A 22,500-nucleotide genomic window follows, 5' to 3' on the forward strand; every position below is an offset into this window, starting at 1 on the left:
ATATAAAACCGATGCCGCAATCTAATGGAGGATGTCTTCTCTACAATCCTTTTCTCACAAAAGTGATTTTACTTGTCTTTCTCTAATCTATCATTATTTCCTTGGAAGGTGCTCGATTGAGCTCCCATTTCTGAATCCTCCCTCACAACAAAATCTCGTCTATCTACCACCACTGCAAAGAAATGCACTTTCATCCTCACTGTAACTGAAACCAAATAGAACTCTCATGAATGAAGCTTATTTTCGCAGGATTGCTTTACTGCAGACTACAACATGGTTGTCTAATGTCAGCCGATACTTGTCGAGCTAATTTTTTAGTAATCAAATTTTGTCTATTCCATTAATTCCTTTCAATCCTCTCATAGTATTTTTCATCATCCAGCTGACAATCCATCCATTCCATTAATCTTTATCATAGAGTGGTTTGACAAGTGATGACTAGGGTTAGGACAACATCATATTCTTTTCATTGTTTTGACTCTCGAGTGTGTATCCATTGATATCTTATTTGCTGTTAAGTAGAGTGATGTGGTTCTCTGTTGATTAACTGTCTAACTGTGTCGGATATATACTCAAGAGTCAAAACAATGAAAAGAATATGCTGTTGTCATAGCCCTAGTGATGACTCATTGGTTTAAAAGTAAAAGGAAAGAAAACCTTTAAAAGTAAATAATAATAACCATAATAGTAGTAGTAATAATAATCGATGCCTCTGTTCAGTATCAAGAAACAATAGATACCCCTTATAAGGGCAGCTGCATGTGAGGCAAGGGTTGCATAATCCCCAACCACATATCTCTTGAATTGGCACTACCTGAATCCAGTGGCAAGGAGAAGTCCAGGATGACTGGAAACAATGTCAAGATAAGCAGAGAACACATACAGCAACTGGAATTCCCAAATTGTCACCCATTTTAGTGCTGACTAGACTTAACATTGCTTAACTTTGGTGATCTAACAGGAACAGCTGTACCAACGTGATTAAATAATAGTAGTAGTAATAGTAGTAGTAAAGTGCTCTAAAAGAGAACTCTTCAATCTCTACTTCCGGAAGTGAATTACTTCCCTTGAACCTTCTTTCTACATTTTAAACAGCTTCTACTCGCAAAGAAACAAGTCCCTGTTTTTTTTTGGGGGGGGGGGATCTCTTAAATAAGGGAAGCATTTTTCTTTGACTAATTGGACAACTTCTTGATTAATTGACATAGTTTCATTGTAACAGGTTGTTTACTTTTGTTTTGTGTACGTTAATTAACAAGTTTATTTTGTTACTTAACATTGTTATATTTTAAGTTCGTTGATTAACTTCACTAACTTGTTTCCTTTTCGTAAACTGCTTTAGCAATTTCCGGAACTCTGCTACAGTAATCGTGTAATCTTTTTTTTTTTTTTTTTTTCATTTAACATTCATTGTTCTACTGATTATTTCAGCATCGCAAATTATATCTTGCCAAATATGCTTGTTTTTGCTATGTTTATGCTGGTTATCTCCCTTAGATTTGATGATCCGTTAACATAAGCGTTGCTTTTTCAAGCTTACTCCAACTTCGACTTATTCATTACAATCTATATAATTATAAAACTCAAATGACTTTGTAACGAGTAATGTAACCCACTTTCCGGTTTACAACATCCAGTTGCGCATGCACGCATAAACATTAACCCATAACAACGTAAACAAATAAACACAAATTTTGCAGATTTTGACCTGCGCACTGAAATATTAACGTTATTATTTCGAAATTATTATTTAACATGGGAAGAGTGGGGGTATTCTGCAACTATTCGTTATTACAACTATAGGTTATCCTTTACGGAGATGGTCCCGACGTCCGCCTCGTTCTGAGTTCGGGGAGAGGCCGTCTGACGTAGGCGGTGTCGAGGCAGAAAATTACCCTAACCCTAAAATATGCGATATGTCACAGACTTTTACAAATATTGTGAAACAAATCACAGAAGTTAACCACGTGGAACTATTCTAATCATATGGACTGTTTTTTTGTTTTTAAATTCTAATTATTTGAACTGTTTATTTTGTAAAATTCCAATTATTTGAACTGTTGAATTATCAAAAATTTGAACTGTTTATTTTGTAAAATTCTAATTATTTGAAGTTTTTATTTTTGTAAAATTCTAATTATTTGAACTGTTTGTTTTTTAAAATTCTAATTATTTGAACTGTTTAAAATAAAAAAAAAATAAATAAAAATTCTAATTATTGGAACGGGTTTTTTTCTCCTTAAGTTAACAACTGGGCACTTTATTGAAGGGGTAATTTTCTGCCTCGTCACCGACTACGTCAGACGGCCTCTCCCCGAGCTCAGACGTTGGGACCATCTCCGTAAAGGTTATCCCAACTATACTGTCGCTATTTTCTTACAGCTAAACAACTTTAACCCGTTGACAAACATAAGAACAATTGTAGTAAAGCCAAGCTTACTACTACTACTCTCTATCCGTCCCTTTTCCTTCCTTCCTTTTTTATTTTTTGTTTACATTTCTAGATACAAAATAGTTGTGTGAGAACGGTGAATTTGTTGACACAATTACTAATCTGTTTCAATATTAGTTTTATTTTATTTTATTTATTTAGGTTTTATTTTTTTGCTTCAGGTTTTATTAATTATTTTTTTTTTTTTTAGATTTTAAGTTTCTATAACTTGGTTCTTATATTTCTCATCGGTAGGTCTATGTGCATTTCTGCTACTAAATGACTTTCGTTGGCATTCGATTCGTATGAAAATCATGTTTAATTTTCGATTTTTGAGCGATTATTCGGAAAAATAGGTAACTTTACACAAATAGGGAGGGTTTTTTTTTTTTTTTCATGTCTGAGTGATTTGTCCGTGATTTTTCATTTTAATATACTTTCATAGAAATGTTTCTGTTATGTCAAAAAAAAAAAAAAAAAAAAAAAAACTATTTTCTTTACGTCACAAGTGTCACACTCATACATGAAAAATTCCATAGCTAATATAACATACTAACCCAATGGGTCACGGATAGTCTAGTAATAATTATAAAGCAATTTATTGGGTAAAACTTGCGGAGAACGCTCTGTTTTACAGTTGTCTTAAAAATGGAACGGAAATTTAAATTTCGTTCCGGTACATTATTACATTACGTCTTGGGAGTGCCTATTCCGAAAGCCGTTTTTAACATGGGAGGTTTGGGGTGTTAATTTGTTGTAAGCATAAGTGGAACTTACGTAAAAAAAAAAAAAAAAAAAAAAATACCAAAAATGTATACCAAATTGACTTTTTTCGTTTAAAAATTAAATTATTTCGTTTTTGTTAATAAAATTTTATTTTGTTAATAAAATTGTTATTTTATTTTTATAAAAAAAATCTTTCGTTTTGTTTATATATGAAGTACGGTTGTTGAATATTATTCTTGGAATATTATTCTTTGATTATTATTCTTTCGGTTGCTATCGATTTTTTTAGGCCACATGTTAAAATAAAACAAAACAAAAAACATTAAAACGGAACAAAATTTAAATTTCTCTTCCATTTTCCGTAAAACAAAGTTTTATCATTCTTGTTCTAAGGGAGGTAACTCTATTTTCTAAAGTAGTAAAAAAAAAGATTTCTTACAATTACTCAAAAGTTTTGTTAAAAAAAATACAATATCGTTGCATTTTTTCTTTCTTTTTTTATTAATGTTGTAAAACTTTGTTACATTTGATGAAGTAGTTGAAAAAAATCATTTTTTCTTACAATTCTCAATAAACTAGAGTTACTCTCCATAAAAAATGAGTTAAGATTCCAAATCTTAATAATAATAATAATAATAATAATAATGATCATAATTTCGTGTTGAATCACAGATTCAAAAACTTCACGATTCTTGTCAACAACTGCGAATGAAAATACAAACGCAGATGAAATAATAATAATCAGTTAACGCAATCGAATCGAATATTTAGAAAAACCTTCTTCAAAAATAAGACCAAAAATGTTTTTCCCTGATTTTTTTTTTTTAAATAAACAAACCAGTGCTGATGTTGGACTCTTATTCTGAATGTCAAATACAAGACAACCACATAAATGAGCCTTCTCTCCTATGACTATTTCCATTCTTCTGCTCTTTACTGCCTGCAAGAAAGAACACTGATTGATACTTAAGACTTTTATGTAACTGTGGATTTTAACAGATTTTTCGTGCAAATTTCAGCTCTTCAATGAATCTTTTATATTTTATTAGCCCTTTTCCCTTGAACAGTTCTGTCTTAGAACAGAGCTAAGACCACTGAAGATTGAATATTTCAGGCTTATGAAAAGAAAGACAAAAATCAAGAAACTTGATTCAAATTGAAAAAATTACAGCTGCGACATGATTAAGACCAATTGTGTCATTTGCTGAATCCAAAATGGTTGATGTTTCTTGGTCGAGGTAACAAGACAACTGTTTTTGTGTATTATTTGCATTATTTGGAATGCTATTCTCATCCTGGATGTTATTCTCACAACGTTTCGACTGATGTAACCTCTTGCCATCTGCAGGTTTATTTTGTTGAACGCAGGAATCTGTATTTCAAAGGAAACATTTTACTTTATCTACAGGAACAGCTTGTTCTCATTCCATCATCTATGATTGCATTACAACATATTATTATAGGTTTTTGCCACCTTTATCCTATGGCCTTGTGTCATACTAAGAGCTTGGATCAATGTATTAAAAAAATTTTTTAATGACTACCTTTTAAGAAAGTTACAATAAAATTGTAAAATAAAAAATGCAATAAAATGAAGGACATTAACTCACTTCAGTATAAGAATAAACCCCTTTTTTGTGAAGTATGGGTCCACCATCTCCTCGATCCACGGCTGGAGCGTGTATGCCATGTTTTTCCGCATTGGCCAACTTATATGTTCTTCCATACGTGGGTATCCCAACCAAAAGTTTACTTGGTGGGAAACCTTCTTTTAAGTAATACTCAATCAACCCATCCTAAAATGAGAGAGAGAAAAAAGAAAAACATGGATTCGAATTTTATTACAAAAATTTTATGAAGAATTTTTGTTGTTTTTATGGAAATCACTCCAGACAAGACATAAAGCCATTTGATGTAAAGACCTAAAAAAAAAAAAGATCTATTTTGATGAAAAAAAAACCAACTCATATTTATTTATGTTGATGACTGAAGGATTTGTATTTGATTTTAAAGTAGACGAAAATTATATATATATATATATATACAGGGCTCCTTCAGTCTTTGACAGACTATGGTTACCCACGAAGGGGTGCCTGCATGCAATTATTGTGGCAGGAGATGTGCAATCTCCAACCACATCTCTCCTGTGTCAACATTGTTAAATACCAGTGGCAAAAGAAGTGTATCTACAGGACGATTAGTAACAAATGCTGAGATAAGTGGAGAGCACATACAGCGCCTGGAATTCCCAAATGGTCACTCATATGGTACTAACCAAGCTTAACTTCGGTGATCTGCCAACAATAAAATCTTCAAATTCATACAATATGATGATAAGCATCATACTGCAAAAATAGTATTTGCTATCTACAACAATCCCAACTAATGAAGAGCTTAGATTTATGGAAAAAGAATACATAAAAACGAAATTAAAATACTTACAACACTATAAAATCGACTCTCGTGTTTTGGAGGGAAAAGGGCACTATTAAAGCCAGTGACAGTGTCGATATTTTTTATGAACATGTGCAGGTCATAGGTCATTGCTGTAGCAAAATCAAGGGTTCTGTCAAAATGACAAAAAAAAAATCCATGTAAAATATCCTGGAATTAAGAGAAAAATGAGCAAATACGTAACACATTAAATTATTTGTTTGCATTTTTGAGATGTGATTTTTTTTATTTATTTTAAAGACTGTTTTCCTCGTTTGAGTTATTGTTTTTGAGTCTCGTTCGTTTTTCATTCTGGTGTTCTTTAAGTGTGTGATCTTTTATTCTAAGCGCACGACCAAGATATTTTATTTCATAATTTAATTGCATAATTAACAAAGATAATTATCAAATGGAAATAACCAGTTAATAACTGTAAAATTACTGAATTACCGAATTTGGTCAGATATAGTATGTAATTTATTGGAATTAAAAATCTTGTATTTGAAAAACACAGACAGAAAATCAAAATTTTTATTGATTTTTCAGATTCAAATCTATATTGTTCGAGAATCTACATGACTTTATAAAATAAACATTTTTTTCTGAGAAAATGAAGATTGCACAATAATTTTGTACGTAATAAAAAGAATTTCATCTTGTGATAAAATTTGTAATAAATCAAATCGACTGGAATTTAAAATTTTGCTGTTGGAGAACGCAGACAGAAAATTCCAATAAATGTTGACTTGTCAGATACAATACTGTATGGGTCTAAGTTCTAGAATCCGCATGACTTTTTAATTATCTATGCCTAAAACTAAATGAAAATTCCATGAGCAGGGTTTTTTTTCCTAGAACTGTCTGTGGAACAATACTGTGGGGCTGCTTCCCAGCTGACTATAAAAAGTCGTTTTCAAGTCTGGTCCATCACTATGATCCAGAGACCAAAGTCTAGTCAATGCAGTTGGACTCACCACCTCCAAAGAAGGCAAGGGTGCAGCCCTCTGCTAGCAAGGTCATGCTCACAGTCTTCTGGGACCAGGACGGAGTAGTGATGACAGATTTCCTGGCAAAGGGTACCACAATTACAGGAGTCTATTATGCTTCACTTTTAAGGAAATTAAGGGAAGCTATCAAAATGAAGAGGCGGGGCAAGATCAACAAAGGTACCCTCCTCCTGCAGGACAATGCTCCGGTCCACAACTCGCATGTCGCCAGATCAGAAGCATGGGCGTGTGGTTATGAAATCCTACCCAATCCTCCCTATTCTCCTGACTTTGCACCCTCTGACTTTCACCTCTTCCCAGCCATGAAGTTGTTTTTGAAAGGAAAGCGTTTCCCAGATGATGCAGCCTTGATTTCTGAAATCACGTCATGGTTGGAGGACCAACCTGGGGTGTTCTACAAAAACGGTCTCCAGAGCTGCATCAAATGATGGGAGAAATACATAACTTTGTGTGGTTCCAATGTAGAGAAAGACTAATAACTGTGCCAAGTTTCGTTGCTCTACTGCTATGGGAAGTGGGTCAGGGGCATTACTTATTGCACGCCCTCGTATTTGAAATGAGGATTGATTATTCATATTATTTGCATTTTTCAGACTACTGTTCTCATCTTGAATGTTATTTTCACAATATGTTTGTCGATGTAATCGCTGACCTTCTTCAGGTGTATTTTGTCAAACTTGGGAATCTACACAGAATTTCGAACAAAATTCTTTATTTAATCCATGGATGTAGCATGCTGTTGTTCTGTCAGCCATGACCGAGTAGAAGTCCTAAGTAATACGAAATTGTATTTTTGGGTTGCCCACACCTTTAATCTCCAGGAATATAACTTTTACAACTGAATTTCACCAAGTACTCTAATAATTTCACCATGGGCCCTTGCTTAGTCAGAAGAATCCAAATAATTCAGTGTTTTTTATTTGCACAGAGAGGGGGGGGGGCAACTGGATTTTCATCACATTAAATTATGGTCTTGTGGGAAGCTAAGTAAATGGAGAGATATGGTTTAGATAACTTAAGATATTGGTTTAAATGTGCATGTTGTCTTGCGATTTTGAGTTCAATCCTGGGGAAAGGCAGGAAGATGATTTAATAAGTGAACTGAAAAAAATATCAGAAGTTCTAAAAAATAAATTGTAGGCTGTGTGCTCCAGGATGCTAATAAAAGTTTGAGTTCAATCGAGGCTACCGAGAGTAAAGGCCAATAAACATGACAGTGTGACGTCATTGCCACATCAACATGTAGGTATATGGTGCCTAAAATTTCTTGTGTTCCACCACGTAACCACGCTAATAGCCAAAAAACATATTTTTTGTTGCCGCTTACACGCTAATAGCCATAAAAAAATATTTTTCGTTGCCCATTGTGGTAATTTTATGGAAGTAATTCAAATGTGCATGTATTTTTTTTTTCTAAAGAGAAAGAACAGTTCTCCATTCGGATAATTATATAATTGCACATTGGGATCATTTTAATCTAACAAATTATAAAAGTAAGTGAATCTGTTTTGGAAATTTTCTTACATGCCTATCGAAGAAAATCGAATATTTCATTTTATTTCTTTTTTTTTACTGCAAAGCAAACAATTTTTATATGAGAATATTTTTCAGTCCGTTCTTTTAATAATAAATGAAACTTTTCATTGAATATTTTCAAATATTTTAAAGTTAGAAGCATTTTTCACGACACTTTTTTTTTAAATTTATTTATTTATTTTTATTTAACCAAAACGATCGATGAATTCAATAGTTTAGCACCGGGCATAATTTATTTCTTTGAAATATATTTAAAACTTAAAGTTTGTTTGTTTTATTACATTTCAACTGTAAATAATTTACATGACTGAAATAGGAAATTCTATGTTCATCTTAAAAATTCATTAACTAATCAGTTTTAATTAAAGTTTTTATACGAACTGAGTACATTAAATTTTAGTTAACATATTTTCTTGTGTTTTCTCTTATATGGGTACTTCAAGGGGAACGTGGACCCTGCATAAACGGTGTTTTTATTTAATGATTGCTCCCTGAAAGCGTTTTCTTTCGCTTTCTTTGTATATATCTCGAACTTTTTTTTTTAAATCGTGCATGTATTTATTTATTATTTTGAATTTTTTTTTTTTTCGTTTTTTGAGGGTAAATTTGATTCATACTTTTATTTTGTGCTTGTTTTTCTTTTATTTCATTTTAAATTTTTTATTATTTTCTCCACTAAAGATTTTTATTTTTTTGTTAAATTATTTTTTCATACATATTCAAATAATGTTCCCCCCACCTTTTTTGGCCTCAAATAGTACCTGCAAAAAGTTTTTGTGATTAAATAAACCAAAGAAAACCTTCTGCGCATGTGCTTACAGGGAACAATCATTAAATAAAAACACTGTTTACGCAGTGTCCACATTCCCCTTGAAGTACGAGTAAATGTTATACATGCCTTGTTGAAATAATACCATTATTATTTAGAAAGCCATTCTTAACAGGGGGGGCTTTCTAACTATTCTGCACTTTCACCTAACAATTTAATGAAAAAAAAAAGATACCATAACAATTTAATTTAACTTGGAAGTTCTATCTAAAATATAACACAGTGCGTACACTGCACAAGCACCATTATTATTATTATTATTATTATTATTATTATAACAATGATAATAAAAAAAAAATGGCGTAGATGACATCAACTGGCGTCACATCAACTAGTTGTGAAGGGTCAGGGATAATGGAAAGACCGAGATGGGAGAGTACTTACCAGATCTACACTGGAAGTGTGCAGTTCAAATCTGGTACCTTGGGCGGGGGGGGGGGGCATTTTGTCACCCAAACCCCAGGAAACACCAATGGTTGATGCCAACGAGAAATCAATGGCAAACGGCTGTTGCAATAACGTGCAACCATCTGCACGAGTGGTCAAGAGGTGGAGAACACTGATAATCTGGGGAGACTTGCTGTCACTCGGTCTCCAGAGAACACCACAGGTTACTGCCAATGAGCCATCACTGATGATGGTCTGTGAGACAACCCATAGTGAGTGAAATAATAAAAATAATAAAAATAATAATAATGATGATGATGATGATGTCCCTTCCCAAATCCACCACCATCCTGATTTAATATCGTAGATGTTTACTAAATTTTTAACCAATGTTCACATCATCATAAGATTATTTCTTTAGTTATGTGAACTTCATTTTCGTATTCATGTATTCTGCACTGATATGAAGATGAAGACTATGGTGGAGTATAGGATTCCTAACCATGTAAGTGATGAAAATATGCTACATATTTTGATGAAAAACATGGGAGAAAATGGATATAGAAGAACAGAAAACCAAAACTTTAAATGTAATTTCTGTATTATTTCAACATATAATCTTGTGGGAAAAAATCCAGCTCCCCAATAAGGAACACACTGGATAGGAACAAAAATAAAAATTGTCTCAGTCATGAAGGATTTCTCCTTCACCAACCGAGAACAGAAAAGGTGAAGTGTAGCATCAAAACAGATACTACACTGTCATTTTGTCCCGAAGGCCAAGAATTGTTTATGTTTAATGTTTCTTTAATTGTTTGTTCCCTAAATTCATAATTCAGTTTTATCAGTATTAGATTGTATATTGCTTTAAAATTACGTAATTTTACATAGATAATATTTATATTTTATCTCTTCTCTTCTCTATCTCTTCTCTTCTTCTATCTATCTATCTATCTTCTATTCTATCTTCTTCTATCTATTCTATCTATCTATCTTCTATCTTCTATCTTCTATCTTCTATATAAATAAAATGAACTCATTTTTTCCCCTCCGACTTTGACCTTTATAGGACTGCACCTGTATACATTTGGTGCAGCCGTATCATTCACAAACTGAATCACGACATCTGCCGTATGTTATAGGCTTATTACATATCCAGTATCTCGCTGATCAGAGTTTCCTATATTCTGTCTGGTGAGAGTCCACTGTAAAAATCGGTTACATTTAATGGAAGTAGTAAAGTATACTCTCTCTACTAAATTCATCCTTCCACCGCCACTCACTTACACCGTTCCAGACCGTTCACAGGAGACATTTAAAACCGACCACCGGTTAGAATTTATCTAAAAACTGGACTGGACATACGCTGAAACGAACCACGCTTACTTTGCCATTGGTTAGCATAAAACATAAACACAATTTATAAAGCATTTATTATAATAAAATTAGATTAAAACAGAACACAATCCGTTACCTGGAATTGAATTCACAATTACATTACTTCGATTTCGTTATAACCCGCGTGGTTAGAGTTTTATGAAAACCTGAATTGACATTTACGTGAAACGCACCAAACTTACTTTCACAAACACAACTTCCGTTTTGCTCTTTCCTTTCGTTCTTTTTTTCTTATTTCTTTCTTTCTTTCTTACCTTTCGTTGTCTTTTTCGCTTTTTGGGTGATGGTGGTGGGGGTACTTCCCTATGTTTCTCTTTCTTTCCATAAACATAAACACAAACTAAACGCTATACGTTATCTTGAATTGCATTACCGAACACATTACTTCGATTACTCGACTTACATTAACTTTAGACTCGCGTTGGTAGGGTTTTCTAAAAATCAGAACTGCGATTTACGGGACGGCATGTTTAACATCGTTACATTTTCATTTTCATTTTCTTTTGTTGTGCTGATGGTGGTGGGGGGACTACTTTTCCTATGTTTTCAGTCTACACGATATTTCACTTTTGTAAAGCTATTTCTTACCAAACTTCCTTTATAATCTTTCCTTTCGGTCTTTCCTTCTTTCTTTCTTTTCTTTCCTTTTTCTGCTCTTTCCATTGTTAAAACGAAACGAAACAACCTGATATTCCAGGTTTTACTTACACTCTATCACTCTACGACTCTTACTTGTGTATCCAACTCTATTTGTGCCACGTTCCTTTACTTTTTCACCGTACCACTTACCAGACGACATTCAGGTAAATAGAGTTTTATATGCGGCGATATTCACGTACATGGACTTCCCTTTTTGTTCTTTTTCTTGGGGGCCGGTTTACGTTACTACACGTTAGCCATGGATCGGGCGATCGCTATCAGACGATAATACGACTTCTTCTTTTTTTTTATTTTTTACTTTTATATTATGCTATGTTTCCACTAATTTCGGAATTCATACTCAGGGGACGGGTGACTTATTACATCAGTGGTTATTTATTTATTATTTTTTTGCAATTTATTACTTTTTTTCCCTTGGTGGAAGTTTCATTAAACCATTGATACAAAGCCTATCTGAATGTCAGCAGACGACATTCGAATGGGAAGAAACCGACTACGACTACGACTACGACCACAATGCAGACAAACAGGTTTACTTCAAAAACACATCGTCTGCAACGGATCGCTTACACAAAATAAAATATACCAAAATAATAAAACAACAACAACAACCAATAAACCAAAACAAATACACAATTACTTAAGAAAAAAAAAAAATAATAATAATAATAACAATAACACCAGGAGATAATACAAAAACTATATCTGGGTAATTACTTTACCCTACCAAACTACATAAATAAAAACTATATATTTTAATACTAACATGAAATACACATACTTACATTTTCCAGCGTACGATTCTTGGGCTTATTCAATATTGTTGCATTTTTATTCTTTCCGGTTTGCAGTAGAACCTCTCTTTCTCCACTTTTTATTTCGTTCTTTATTTACTTCCTTTTTTTTTGGGGGGGGGGACATCTACCAATGATTTTAACACACATTTTCCATTGCGTCATGTACGAAATTTTACTTTGTTGTTTTTTGCGAACGCCATTATCATTCGGTTTGGCTCTAATTAATTCATGTTTTGTACTAACAAGGTGTTTTTTTTTTACAATGTCTTAGCACTTCACTTTACTAATTAACTCGGAAATAGACCCAGATAACTTTATTTTTCACGTGTACAAATACTTTTTTCCCCTTTGGCACATTAAGTTTACTCCTTACTCTTTCGAATACAATAGAAAACTCATAGGAAACCTACAAAAAATTTAGGATAAATCGGCTTGCACAACTAAGTCCCTCATTTTTGCCCGCCCAGTTTGGCACAGTTTACATATTTGGGTCCTTCTGTTTGCCGGGGGGGGGGCGATTATAACTTCCCCAAAACCGGGGTATTGGAAACATCCACAGCAATGTTTTTTTTTTTTTTCCACAAAAATTGGCCACTACAAGAACTATGATTATTTCCATTTTTGTCCGCAATAAATAACAAATAAATATACATCATTACTGGTTTATTTCGTTTGCAAAATACAGTCCGATGTTTGCATTTACATAAACTTTACTCCCCTCATATATTATCTACATCGATTCATAATGTGGTAGACTCATACATTTCGTTCATTAATGGAAACGTTGAATTTATTTCTTTCGTCGGTAGAAGAGGGAGGCCAATAAAAACATAAACTTAATTCTGTCAGTTTTTTTCTTTTTCAGTTGAAAAGGCAATCAAATATCAAAAGTCAAACATCAAGACCATAGAGCTCATTAGTTAAGTATATAACAATTTTTCACTTTTTACACAATACAATCTTTTATAAAATATGCCACCAAAAAAGACTTCCCTTAGTCGTAATACAACAGGCGTTGCAACCAGAAAAAGAAGTCGACAATGGGAACATTATGAACAGTCTCAGGAAGACACTTCTGGTACTTCCTTGAACGAAAATGCAAATCAGGACTATGGGTCACATCAAGTTACTTTTGACCCAGACTTATATGAGGCGGACCAGTCACAACCAACGGATATAAACACATATGTGGAACTTAGGGTTGCGCAAAACAGACAGGCTATATTAGAAGCAATGCAGAGACACACATTACGCACAACTGCTCCTAAATCATCTTTCTGGTTGCACGAAGGACGTACATATGAGGCTACACGTACTTATCAATTACGCTCAGATGTTCAAATTGGCACATTGAGTAATGGGACACCTTGCAGACAATGCAAAGCAAAGAAATGGAATCGGGAATCACCAGGTATCTGTTGTTCTGGTGGAAAAGTTATTCTTCCAGATTTAGGTATAACTCCTGAACCATTACGCTCACTTATTGATAACAATTCAATTAACTCAACACATTTCTTGAACAACATCCGGAGTTACAATAACTGCTTCAGTATGACAAGCTTCGGTGCTGAACAAATACGTGAAGGAGCCTACATGCCGACATTTAAAGTTTGTGGGCAGATTTCTCATAGACTTGGTTCTTTGCTTCCCATTGATACTGGAAATCCACAGTATCTTCAAATATATTTCATGGATGATGATCAGCAAGAAGCTACAAGATGTAATTATGCTCCCAAAACAAAGTTTGACATTGTTCTTGATTTGCAAAATATGCTTCACCGAGAAAATAACTTTATCAAAAACTTCAAGATGGCTATGGAGCATGCTCCATGTGATGATTTCAAAGTAGTTATACATGCTGATAAAACTCCAAGACAAGAACATAAACGTTGTTTCAATGTTCCAGATGCACCTGAGGTTGCTGTTGTAATAGTCGGTCAAGAATTTCATCAGCGAGATATCATCTTGCATCGCAGAAACCATCAACTACAGCGTATTGCTGTAACACATTGGGCATATGATGCTTTACAGTACCCAATCATTCATTGGACAGGTCAAGAAGGTTATAATTTCTTTGTATGGCAGACAAATCCTCAAAATAAAGAGTTAGTAATAGGAAAAAAAATATCAGCTAATGCTTTCTACGCATTCCGAATTATGGTCCGTGACGACAGTTTTAATATTCTGATTAAATGTAGGAACCTATTCCAACAATACATAGTTGACATGTATGCTAAAATAGAGCATGAGAGGCTTATCTACATTAAAACTCATCAGAGGGAGCTAAGAGTTGCTGATTACATTCACTTAAGAGATTCTGTAAATATTGATGGCAACATTGAAAATGTGGGCCGTTTGACCATACTACCAGCAACATTTACTGGGGGACCACGATATATGCATGAACGCACACAAGATGCATTGGTCTATGTGAGAAAACATGGAACTGCTGATTTATTTATAACTTTTACCTGCAATCCCAAATGGCCAGAGATTGTGAATGAACTCCTTCCATATCAACAACCACATGATCGGCATGACCTCATAGCAAGAGTTTTTCATCTAAAGCTACGTGTCCTTATGGATTTACTTACAAAAGGAAACATTTTCGGAGTGGTTGTAGCATATATGTACACTGTTGAGTGGCAGAAAAGAGGATTGCCACATGCTCATTGTCTGGTTTGGCTTCAGCAAAAATTGAGATCCTCTGACATAGACTCTGTTATCAGTGCAGAAATTCCTGATCCTGTAACAGATCCAGTTTTACATGATATCATTAGACACAACATGATTCATGGACCATGTGGAACATTAAACAGCTCTGCACCATGTCTCAAAGAAGGAAAATGCTCTAAGAGATATCCAAAGAAATTTTTAAATGAAACTCGGTCAGATCAAAATGGTTACCCATTATATCGACGATTGCCTACTGATGCTGGAGGCTTTGAAACAACAGTTACCCTCCCTGGGAATGCAACGTTTCATGTAGACAACCGATGGGTTGTACCATACAATAAATCCCTTTGTAAGATTTTTAATGCACATATCAATGTCGAATATTGTAATAGTGTAAAATCAATTAAGTACATTTGTAAATATGTAAATAAAGGCAGTGATCAAGCTGTCTTCACATTGGAAAATAATGCTCATGATGAAGTTAAGAGATATGAAACCGGCCGTTATATTTCCACTAATGAAGCCATTTGGAGAATACTTAACTTCCACATACATGCGCATCATCCCACAGTTATTCACCTCGCAGTGCATCTAGAAAATGGACAGCGGGTTTACTTCACTGAAAATAACGCAGCTGATAGAGTTGCACATCCACCTCCAACTACTTTAACAGCGTTTTTCAATTTGTGTAAAACAGACGCTTTCGCACGTACACTTCTGTATGTTGAAATTCCCGCTTAATATACATGGGACACTCATAATAAAATATTCAAGCGACGCTTACAGGGTAGGTTAGTTCAAGGCTACCCGTGTGTTAAAAAAACTGAAGTTTTGGGCAGGGTATACACCGTGCATCCAAATCATTTTGAATGCTTCTGTTTGAGACTGCTTCTACATCATGTTAGAGGTCCACAGAACTTTAATGATCTAAAAAATATTAATGGTCAAATTATGAATACATTCAGAGATGCATGTGCTGCACATGGACTGCTTGATGATGATAACCACTGGGATGCTACATTACAGGAAGCATCTACATCTGCCTTGGCACATAATTTGAGACATTTGTTTGCTATCATGTTAACTACCTGTGCAGTATCTTATCCAACACGACTTTGGCATACACACAAAGAAGCATTAAGTGAAGATTTCCTTAGGGAACGCAATCAACATCCTGGGGCTGGTATAACTTTTACAGACAAAATCTTCAATACTGCTCTGGTTCATATTGAAGATATTACATATAAGATGAATGGTAAAACACTGACAGATTTGGGTCTTACCTCACCTGATAGATCTAATACACATCCTATTGTTACTGCTTGGACACGTGAAATTAGCTATCAACCACATGAGCAAGCATCAATTGTTCGGGACGGTATTGCAAAACTGAATAGTGAGCAAATTCATGTTTTTCGAACTGTAGTTAATACTGTTGAAGATCAGCAAGGTGGCCTTATATTCCTTGATGCACCAGGAGGAACAGGAAAGACATTTGTTACCAAGTTAATTCTTGCAAAAGTAAGGTCAGAAGGAAAAATAGCTGTAGCTGTGGCATCATCAGGTATTGCAGCAACCCTTCTTCCTGGTGGTAGAACAGCTCACTCCACATTCAAATTGCCATTATCATTAATAAAAGATTCTATTCCAATTTGCCATATAGAACGAGGATCAGATTCAGCTAAAATTTTACAGAATTGTTCCTTGATCATATGGGATGAATGTACAATGGCACATAAAAAAGCATTTGAAGCTCTAGATAAAACATTGCGTGATCTCAAGTCACGTGATGTTGTCATGGGTGGCATCACACTTTTATTATCTGGTGACTTCTGACAAACGCTTCCTATTGTTCCACGTGGAAGTCCTGCTGATGAGCTCGATGCTTGCATTAAATTGTCATATTTGTGGAAGTACATCAAGACTGTAACCTTATCTACAAACATGCGTGTCCATCTTAATAGTGACCCATTGGCTGATAAATTTGCTTCCATACTTCTACAAATTGGAGATGGCAAAATTCCAACAGACAAACATGGTAAAATTATAATTACTTCAAGTATTGGATTAATTGTTTCCTCACTCGCAGAACTTTGTAACAAAGTTTACCCAAATATAGCTGCAAATTATACTAATCCTCAATGGCTAACAGAAAGAGCAATTTTAGCTCCAAAAAATGATATGGTACACATCATCAATGACCAACTGCTTGATGAAATTCCAGGTGAGGAACAAATTTACACTTCTCTAGATTCTACTGTAGATAATGACCATGCTGTACAGTACCCTACAGAATTTTAAAATTCCTTGCAATTACCTGGTATGCCACCACACAAATTAAAACTGAAATCTGGATGTCCAATTGTGTTACTCAGAAGCCTTGATGCTCCACGACTATGCAATGGAACAAGATTATGTGTAACACGAATGCAACCTCATGTGATAGAAGTAGTCATATTGACTGGTGTAGCTACAGGCGAATTGGCATTTCTTCCTAGAATACCAATTATTCCATCAGATTCAACAATTCCATTTAAAAGGCTTCAGTTCCCAAAAAATTATGTTTTGCCATGACAATAAATAAGTCGCAAGGACAAACCTTGGCAGTGGTTGGTTTGAACTTAGCTTCTTCTTGCTTTAGTCACAGACAGTTTTATGTAGGATGTTCACGGGTAGGTTCCCCACACAATCTATATATATTAGCACCAGAGGGTAGAACATCAAACATTGTGTATCCAAGAGCTTTATACAAATAGGAAAGCCAATTCTCCCTTCTATTATTATTTATAGTTATTTTTTGCTATGAATTATCAGCATGGCAGTCTCATAAGTATTGTCCACACTCCACCCATATTCCTGTCAGGTCAATGTTTTAAAACTCTGATAGGAAATTCTTATGGGAAGTTTCTAATCTTTTTCATTATAGAATGTGTACCTTTTTCTATTAAAATTTAATTTAATACAACCGTTCACTTCTTTCATGTTAAGTTACTTAAAATCACTAAACTCAGTTGCAGTGCTCCGTGGCATAGTGGTTAGCATGCCGGACAATTCACATTATATTTTCACATTCGCGCTGACCTACCGTAGTCTTTTTTTTTTTTTCATAAACACCTAAAATGGATTTTCTTGGTGGCCGAGTTGTTAATATTGCATGTTTTTTTTTTTTCACACTTAATTTTCCAACTTCGCCCCAATACTCCGGGTTTGATCCTTCCTACTTACCTAACATCACTTTTTTTTTTTTTAAACAATCCCCACCCCGGAAACAAACACCCGGGCAACGATTTTTTTTCTTCTTTTGTTTTGATTTACTCAAAACCACACACACCTCGAAACATCCGAGCAACGCCGGGTACCCCTGCTAGTATTGAATAAATTTCAGTTTCATTATTAATCGAATTGTGTTTCTTTTATTTTCTTTTTTAACATGTTTTAATGCTCTTTTTAAAAATGCCCTCATATAGTATCAACAGTAACAGTTTGACAAATCTTACCTACATTGCCTGCAGGCATTTTTCAGTTAACAGGCCTTCTTCCTCTCGGTAGCCTAGGTTCAACACAAGGAACCTGGAGAAAGCCGGGGACAGAGCTGAGGGCGGGGGCAAACTCTATCCTCTGTTGTAGTGTTGCATTCCTCTGTTTTGCGAGTACTTTCATGGAATGTGTTCTAATAAACTTACTGCACTTACACCCCCTAAACGAAGTACCTCTGGCCCATCCAACTAGCAGTAAAATCCCACCCCTTCACTAAAAAAAGATCCCTAGATTATTTAACTCTGATAGTTTCTTTTCTCGGATCGCTTTGCTGAGGTGTTCCCTTTCTACTCCATATTTCCTCACCATACCAACATGTAGAAATTTAAATGTTATGTGAACAAAAATCTTGCTATCAAACTCATTACACAGATTGTCCCTATAAATCTGGCTTTTATCACAGTAGCCGTTCACATTTCAAGTAGCAATATGCATTGCTTCTGATGGATGAAAGTAAAAAATAAACAAGTTCAAAACGAACCAAAAATTGTGATAATCACAACCAAGATGAGAACACCAGTTCAAAAACTGTAAATTACAAAAAATATGTTTTTGCTGTAAACACAGAAAAATACCAGATTATATGCATATTTTGGCTTTAGATATAAATTAATAAATACTCCCCAAATTTCTGTTTATTCGAGGTATATTAAAGGGATTTTGAGGGTCATAATATGGGCACAATCTTGCATTTGAAAATTCAAATATTTCAGATTTACATTGAATTTGATTTGACCCCAATAGAACTAGATCCCGCAAATTTAAATTTCTACTTAAGATCTCTTAACCTTAAGCTCTAAATTTTAGACTTTTTCCAAGATCAAAATCATTATAATGGATTTTGATCAACATTGGAATAAGGATTCTAGATATTTGGTTCAGGATCATTATATTTTTATTTTAATCTTTGTAATCATCTGGTCCCTAGGTTGCAGATAGGGGAACGCCTTCAGATATGGAAGTTAGTTGCGAATACTCAATAAGAAGTTTTGAAATGTAAGAATTCCCGGTAAAGAATAGTAGTAATAGCAAAGTACATCTTAAAATGGAATACTGTTGCCACATCTGCGCAGGAGCTGCTCGGTGGACCCTATCTTGCCTTAATAGAGTTCAAAACTGGCTTTGAAACCTAGTAGGTGATGCCCTTTTCCCTTTCCTGAAACCTCTTTCCGACAGCAAAGATATTGCGAGCCTGCTTCTACTCTATCATTATTTTCATGACAAGTGCTCGTCTGAGCTCCAATCTATGCCCCTCCTTGCCAAACTTTCACAAAAACACTTGACTAGCTACAACCATTATCGACAATTTTCCCCCACGCTCTATCTGTGCCTAAATCTAAATGCAAATTCCATGAATAAAGCTTCTTTTCTAGAACTGCCCGCTTGTGGAACACTGTTCTGTTGGCCTGCTTCCCGGTCGATTACAACATGGTAGCCTTCAAGTTCAATGTAAGCAAGTTCTTGTTGAGCTGTCTCCTTAAATAATCCAAATTCTACCCAATCGATACCATTAAAAATTACTACACTACCACCTTACATTCATTAACCCTTATCCTTGAGTGGCCTTAGGTCTTGATAAGTGAGGACTCATTTGTAAAAAAGAATAGTAGTATTAATCCAGTCAGTATCAGTAATGATCCTTTTCTCGTATCAACAATAAAATGGTATGACTAAAAAATTCAAAGTGATGTATTTTATACAGCAAATTTGGTACTTGGCTGGTTCGTCCTTGTCATTCCTGGCTATAAATATAATCGTCCAAATTTTTGTGATCATTCCCTGTAAACTTATGCCAAAAATATTACAACAAATTTCAGAAGGAAAATAGTTTTCCTTTTGTTGTTTATTACACCCCCACTCCACCCATGATGAAATAATAAAAAGTAGGTAAGAGATTATTGTTTTTCAGCATTTCGGCACTTTTAAAATATCAAAACACAATTCACTTCTTAAAACGATTTGCTATTTTACCTACATCACCGTAGAATTTGGAAATGGACGAACCAGATGATCAGTTTGTTGGTGCAAAGTTGATAAACAAACTTACTTAGCAAACTTGGCCTTCGGGCCAAGATCAAAGTGTAGTATCTGTTCCGGCAGATGCTGCACTTAAGATGGTTTGTACCAGTCAATGGAGGGGAAACCCTCTATACTGGGACAATTATTATTTTTGGTAACCAGAGTGACCCCTTTTAGGGGAGCTGGTTTTTACCTCACATTAAAAATGGCCTTGTGCCTAATTTGCTCAGTGGGGGAGCAAATAAATACCATCTGTTCCGGCAGATGCTGCAAGCTATGACTAGCTATGACTAGCTATGACTAGCAAAGACCAGATGTGGGGGCAACCCCACATGCCTGACCATTAACCAGCTCCCATTTCCCACCTCTCGGGAGCTGGTCCCCTTTTTCCCTTCCCCCTCCCTTCACTCCTCACATTAAAAATCGGCCTTGTGCCTAATTTGCTCGGTGGGGGAGCAAATAAACACCATCTGTTCCGGCAGATACTGCACTTAAGATAATTTGTACCAGTCAATGGAGGGGAAACCCTCTATACTAGGACAATTATTATTTTTGGTAACCAGAGTGACCCCTTTTAGGGGAGCTGGTTTTTACCTCACATTAAAAACGGCCTTGTGCCTAATTTGCTCAGTGGGGGAGCAAATAAATACCATCTGTTCCGGCAGATACTGCAAGCAAAGACCAGATGTGGGGGCAACCCCACATACCTGACCTACCAGCTCCCATTTCCCACCTCTCGGGAGCTGGTCCCCTTTTTCCCTTTCCCCTCCCTTCACTCCTCACATTAAAAATTGGCCTTGTGCCTAATTTGCTCGGTGGGGGAGCAAATAAATACCATCTGTTCCGGCAGATACTGCAAGCTATGACTAGCTATGACTAGCTATGACTAGCAAAGACCAGATGTGGGGGCAACCTCACATGTCTGACCTTTAACCAGCTCCCATTTCCCACCTCTCGGGAGCTGGTCCCCTTTTCCCTTCCCCCTCCCTTCACTCCTCACATTAAAAATTGGCCTTGTGCCTAATTTGCTCGGTGGGGGAGCAAATAAATACCATCTGTTCTTCAGATGATACACTTCAATTTCTTGTTCTCTGTCCGTGGAGGAGAAATCCTTCACGACTGAGACAATTTTTATTTTTGTTCCTTTTTCTCCACATTAGAAAACGACCCTGGTGTCTAACTCTGCCCCGTGGGAAGACATTGTAAATAGAAACAAACTTACTTAGCAAGGACAGACATGTCATAGTTGTTAATTTTGGACTTGGTGTTTGGTAAAGCAGCCGAAAGGGAAAGTGCGGTACGTCGGGAAGCCTGAGATTCTTTTGTGATGGCTTTCCGGAATCCCTGAAAATACAAAAAGATTGGCAAAGAAATGAATGCTATGCATTTTTAAGTATTTGTTATGTGTGAAAATATGAAGTCGCTTTTTAGATTGAAATAAAACCAGTTTAATTTAATTTTTTAAGATTTGAGGATGCCCCATCCCCCTGCAAAACATTCACAGCAAACACTCGCCTAGCTACAACCACCACCAATAATTTCCCCACTCTCTGTTTGTGTATGAATTTAAATACACATTCAATTTACAAAATTTCTCTCCTAGAACTGCCCACATGCGAAACTCTGTACTGTGAGTTTGCTTTCCAGCTGACTACAACATGGTTATCCTCAAGTTCCTATTGTGCTGTCCTCTTAAATATTCAATTTTCACCACTACTGATCACTATGCTGTTGTCTCATTGGCCAGCTTATATTCAGTAACCTTCATCCTCAAGTAGCCTTTAGATCATGATAAGCGATGAATTATTTATACAAAAACTGTTTGTTTTCTTTATCATGCTTACAGAAAACAAATATCACACGAATCAAAGATGGGTCCAGTTTGAAAGTTTAATAAAAATCATTTTTTTTTAATATCATAATCGAATTTTACTATAAAAGAATTTTTCTGTTTTTATTCTACAGATCCAAATCTTCTTCTTCTTCTTCTTCTTCTTCTTCTTCTTCTTCTTCTTCTTCTTCTTCATCGTCAGCTTAACATCCGTTTAATATATTAGCATATAT

At 35.1% G+C, this 22,500-nt stretch overlaps 1 protein-coding gene across 2 annotated transcripts in view; it reads right to left on the reverse strand.

Annotated features, from left to right (window-relative positions):
• LOC145293110 (chitotriosidase-1-like) overlaps positions 1-22,500 on the reverse strand; it is an 89,538-nt gene that overhangs the window by 9,156 nt on the left and 57,882 nt on the right. For both annotated transcript variants that reach the window (XM_080139487.1, XM_080139489.1), the window contains exons 5-7: positions 21,659-21,780; positions 5,600-5,723; positions 4,768-4,953 (exon numbers count right to left, since the gene is read on the reverse strand). In XM_080139487.1, coding sequence (XP_079995613.1) covers positions 4,768-4,953; positions 5,600-5,723; positions 21,659-21,780 — 432 coding nt within the window. The remainder of the gene's footprint in view (positions 1-4,767; positions 4,954-5,599; positions 5,724-21,658; positions 21,781-22,500) is intronic.

The sequence above is a fragment of the Euprymna scolopes genome, chromosome 14, assembly GCF_053919585.1.
Source record: "Euprymna scolopes isolate OS-2025 chromosome 14, ASM5391958v1, whole genome shotgun sequence".
Taxonomy (NCBI): domain Eukaryota; kingdom Metazoa; phylum Mollusca; class Cephalopoda; order Sepiida; family Sepiolidae; genus Euprymna; species Euprymna scolopes.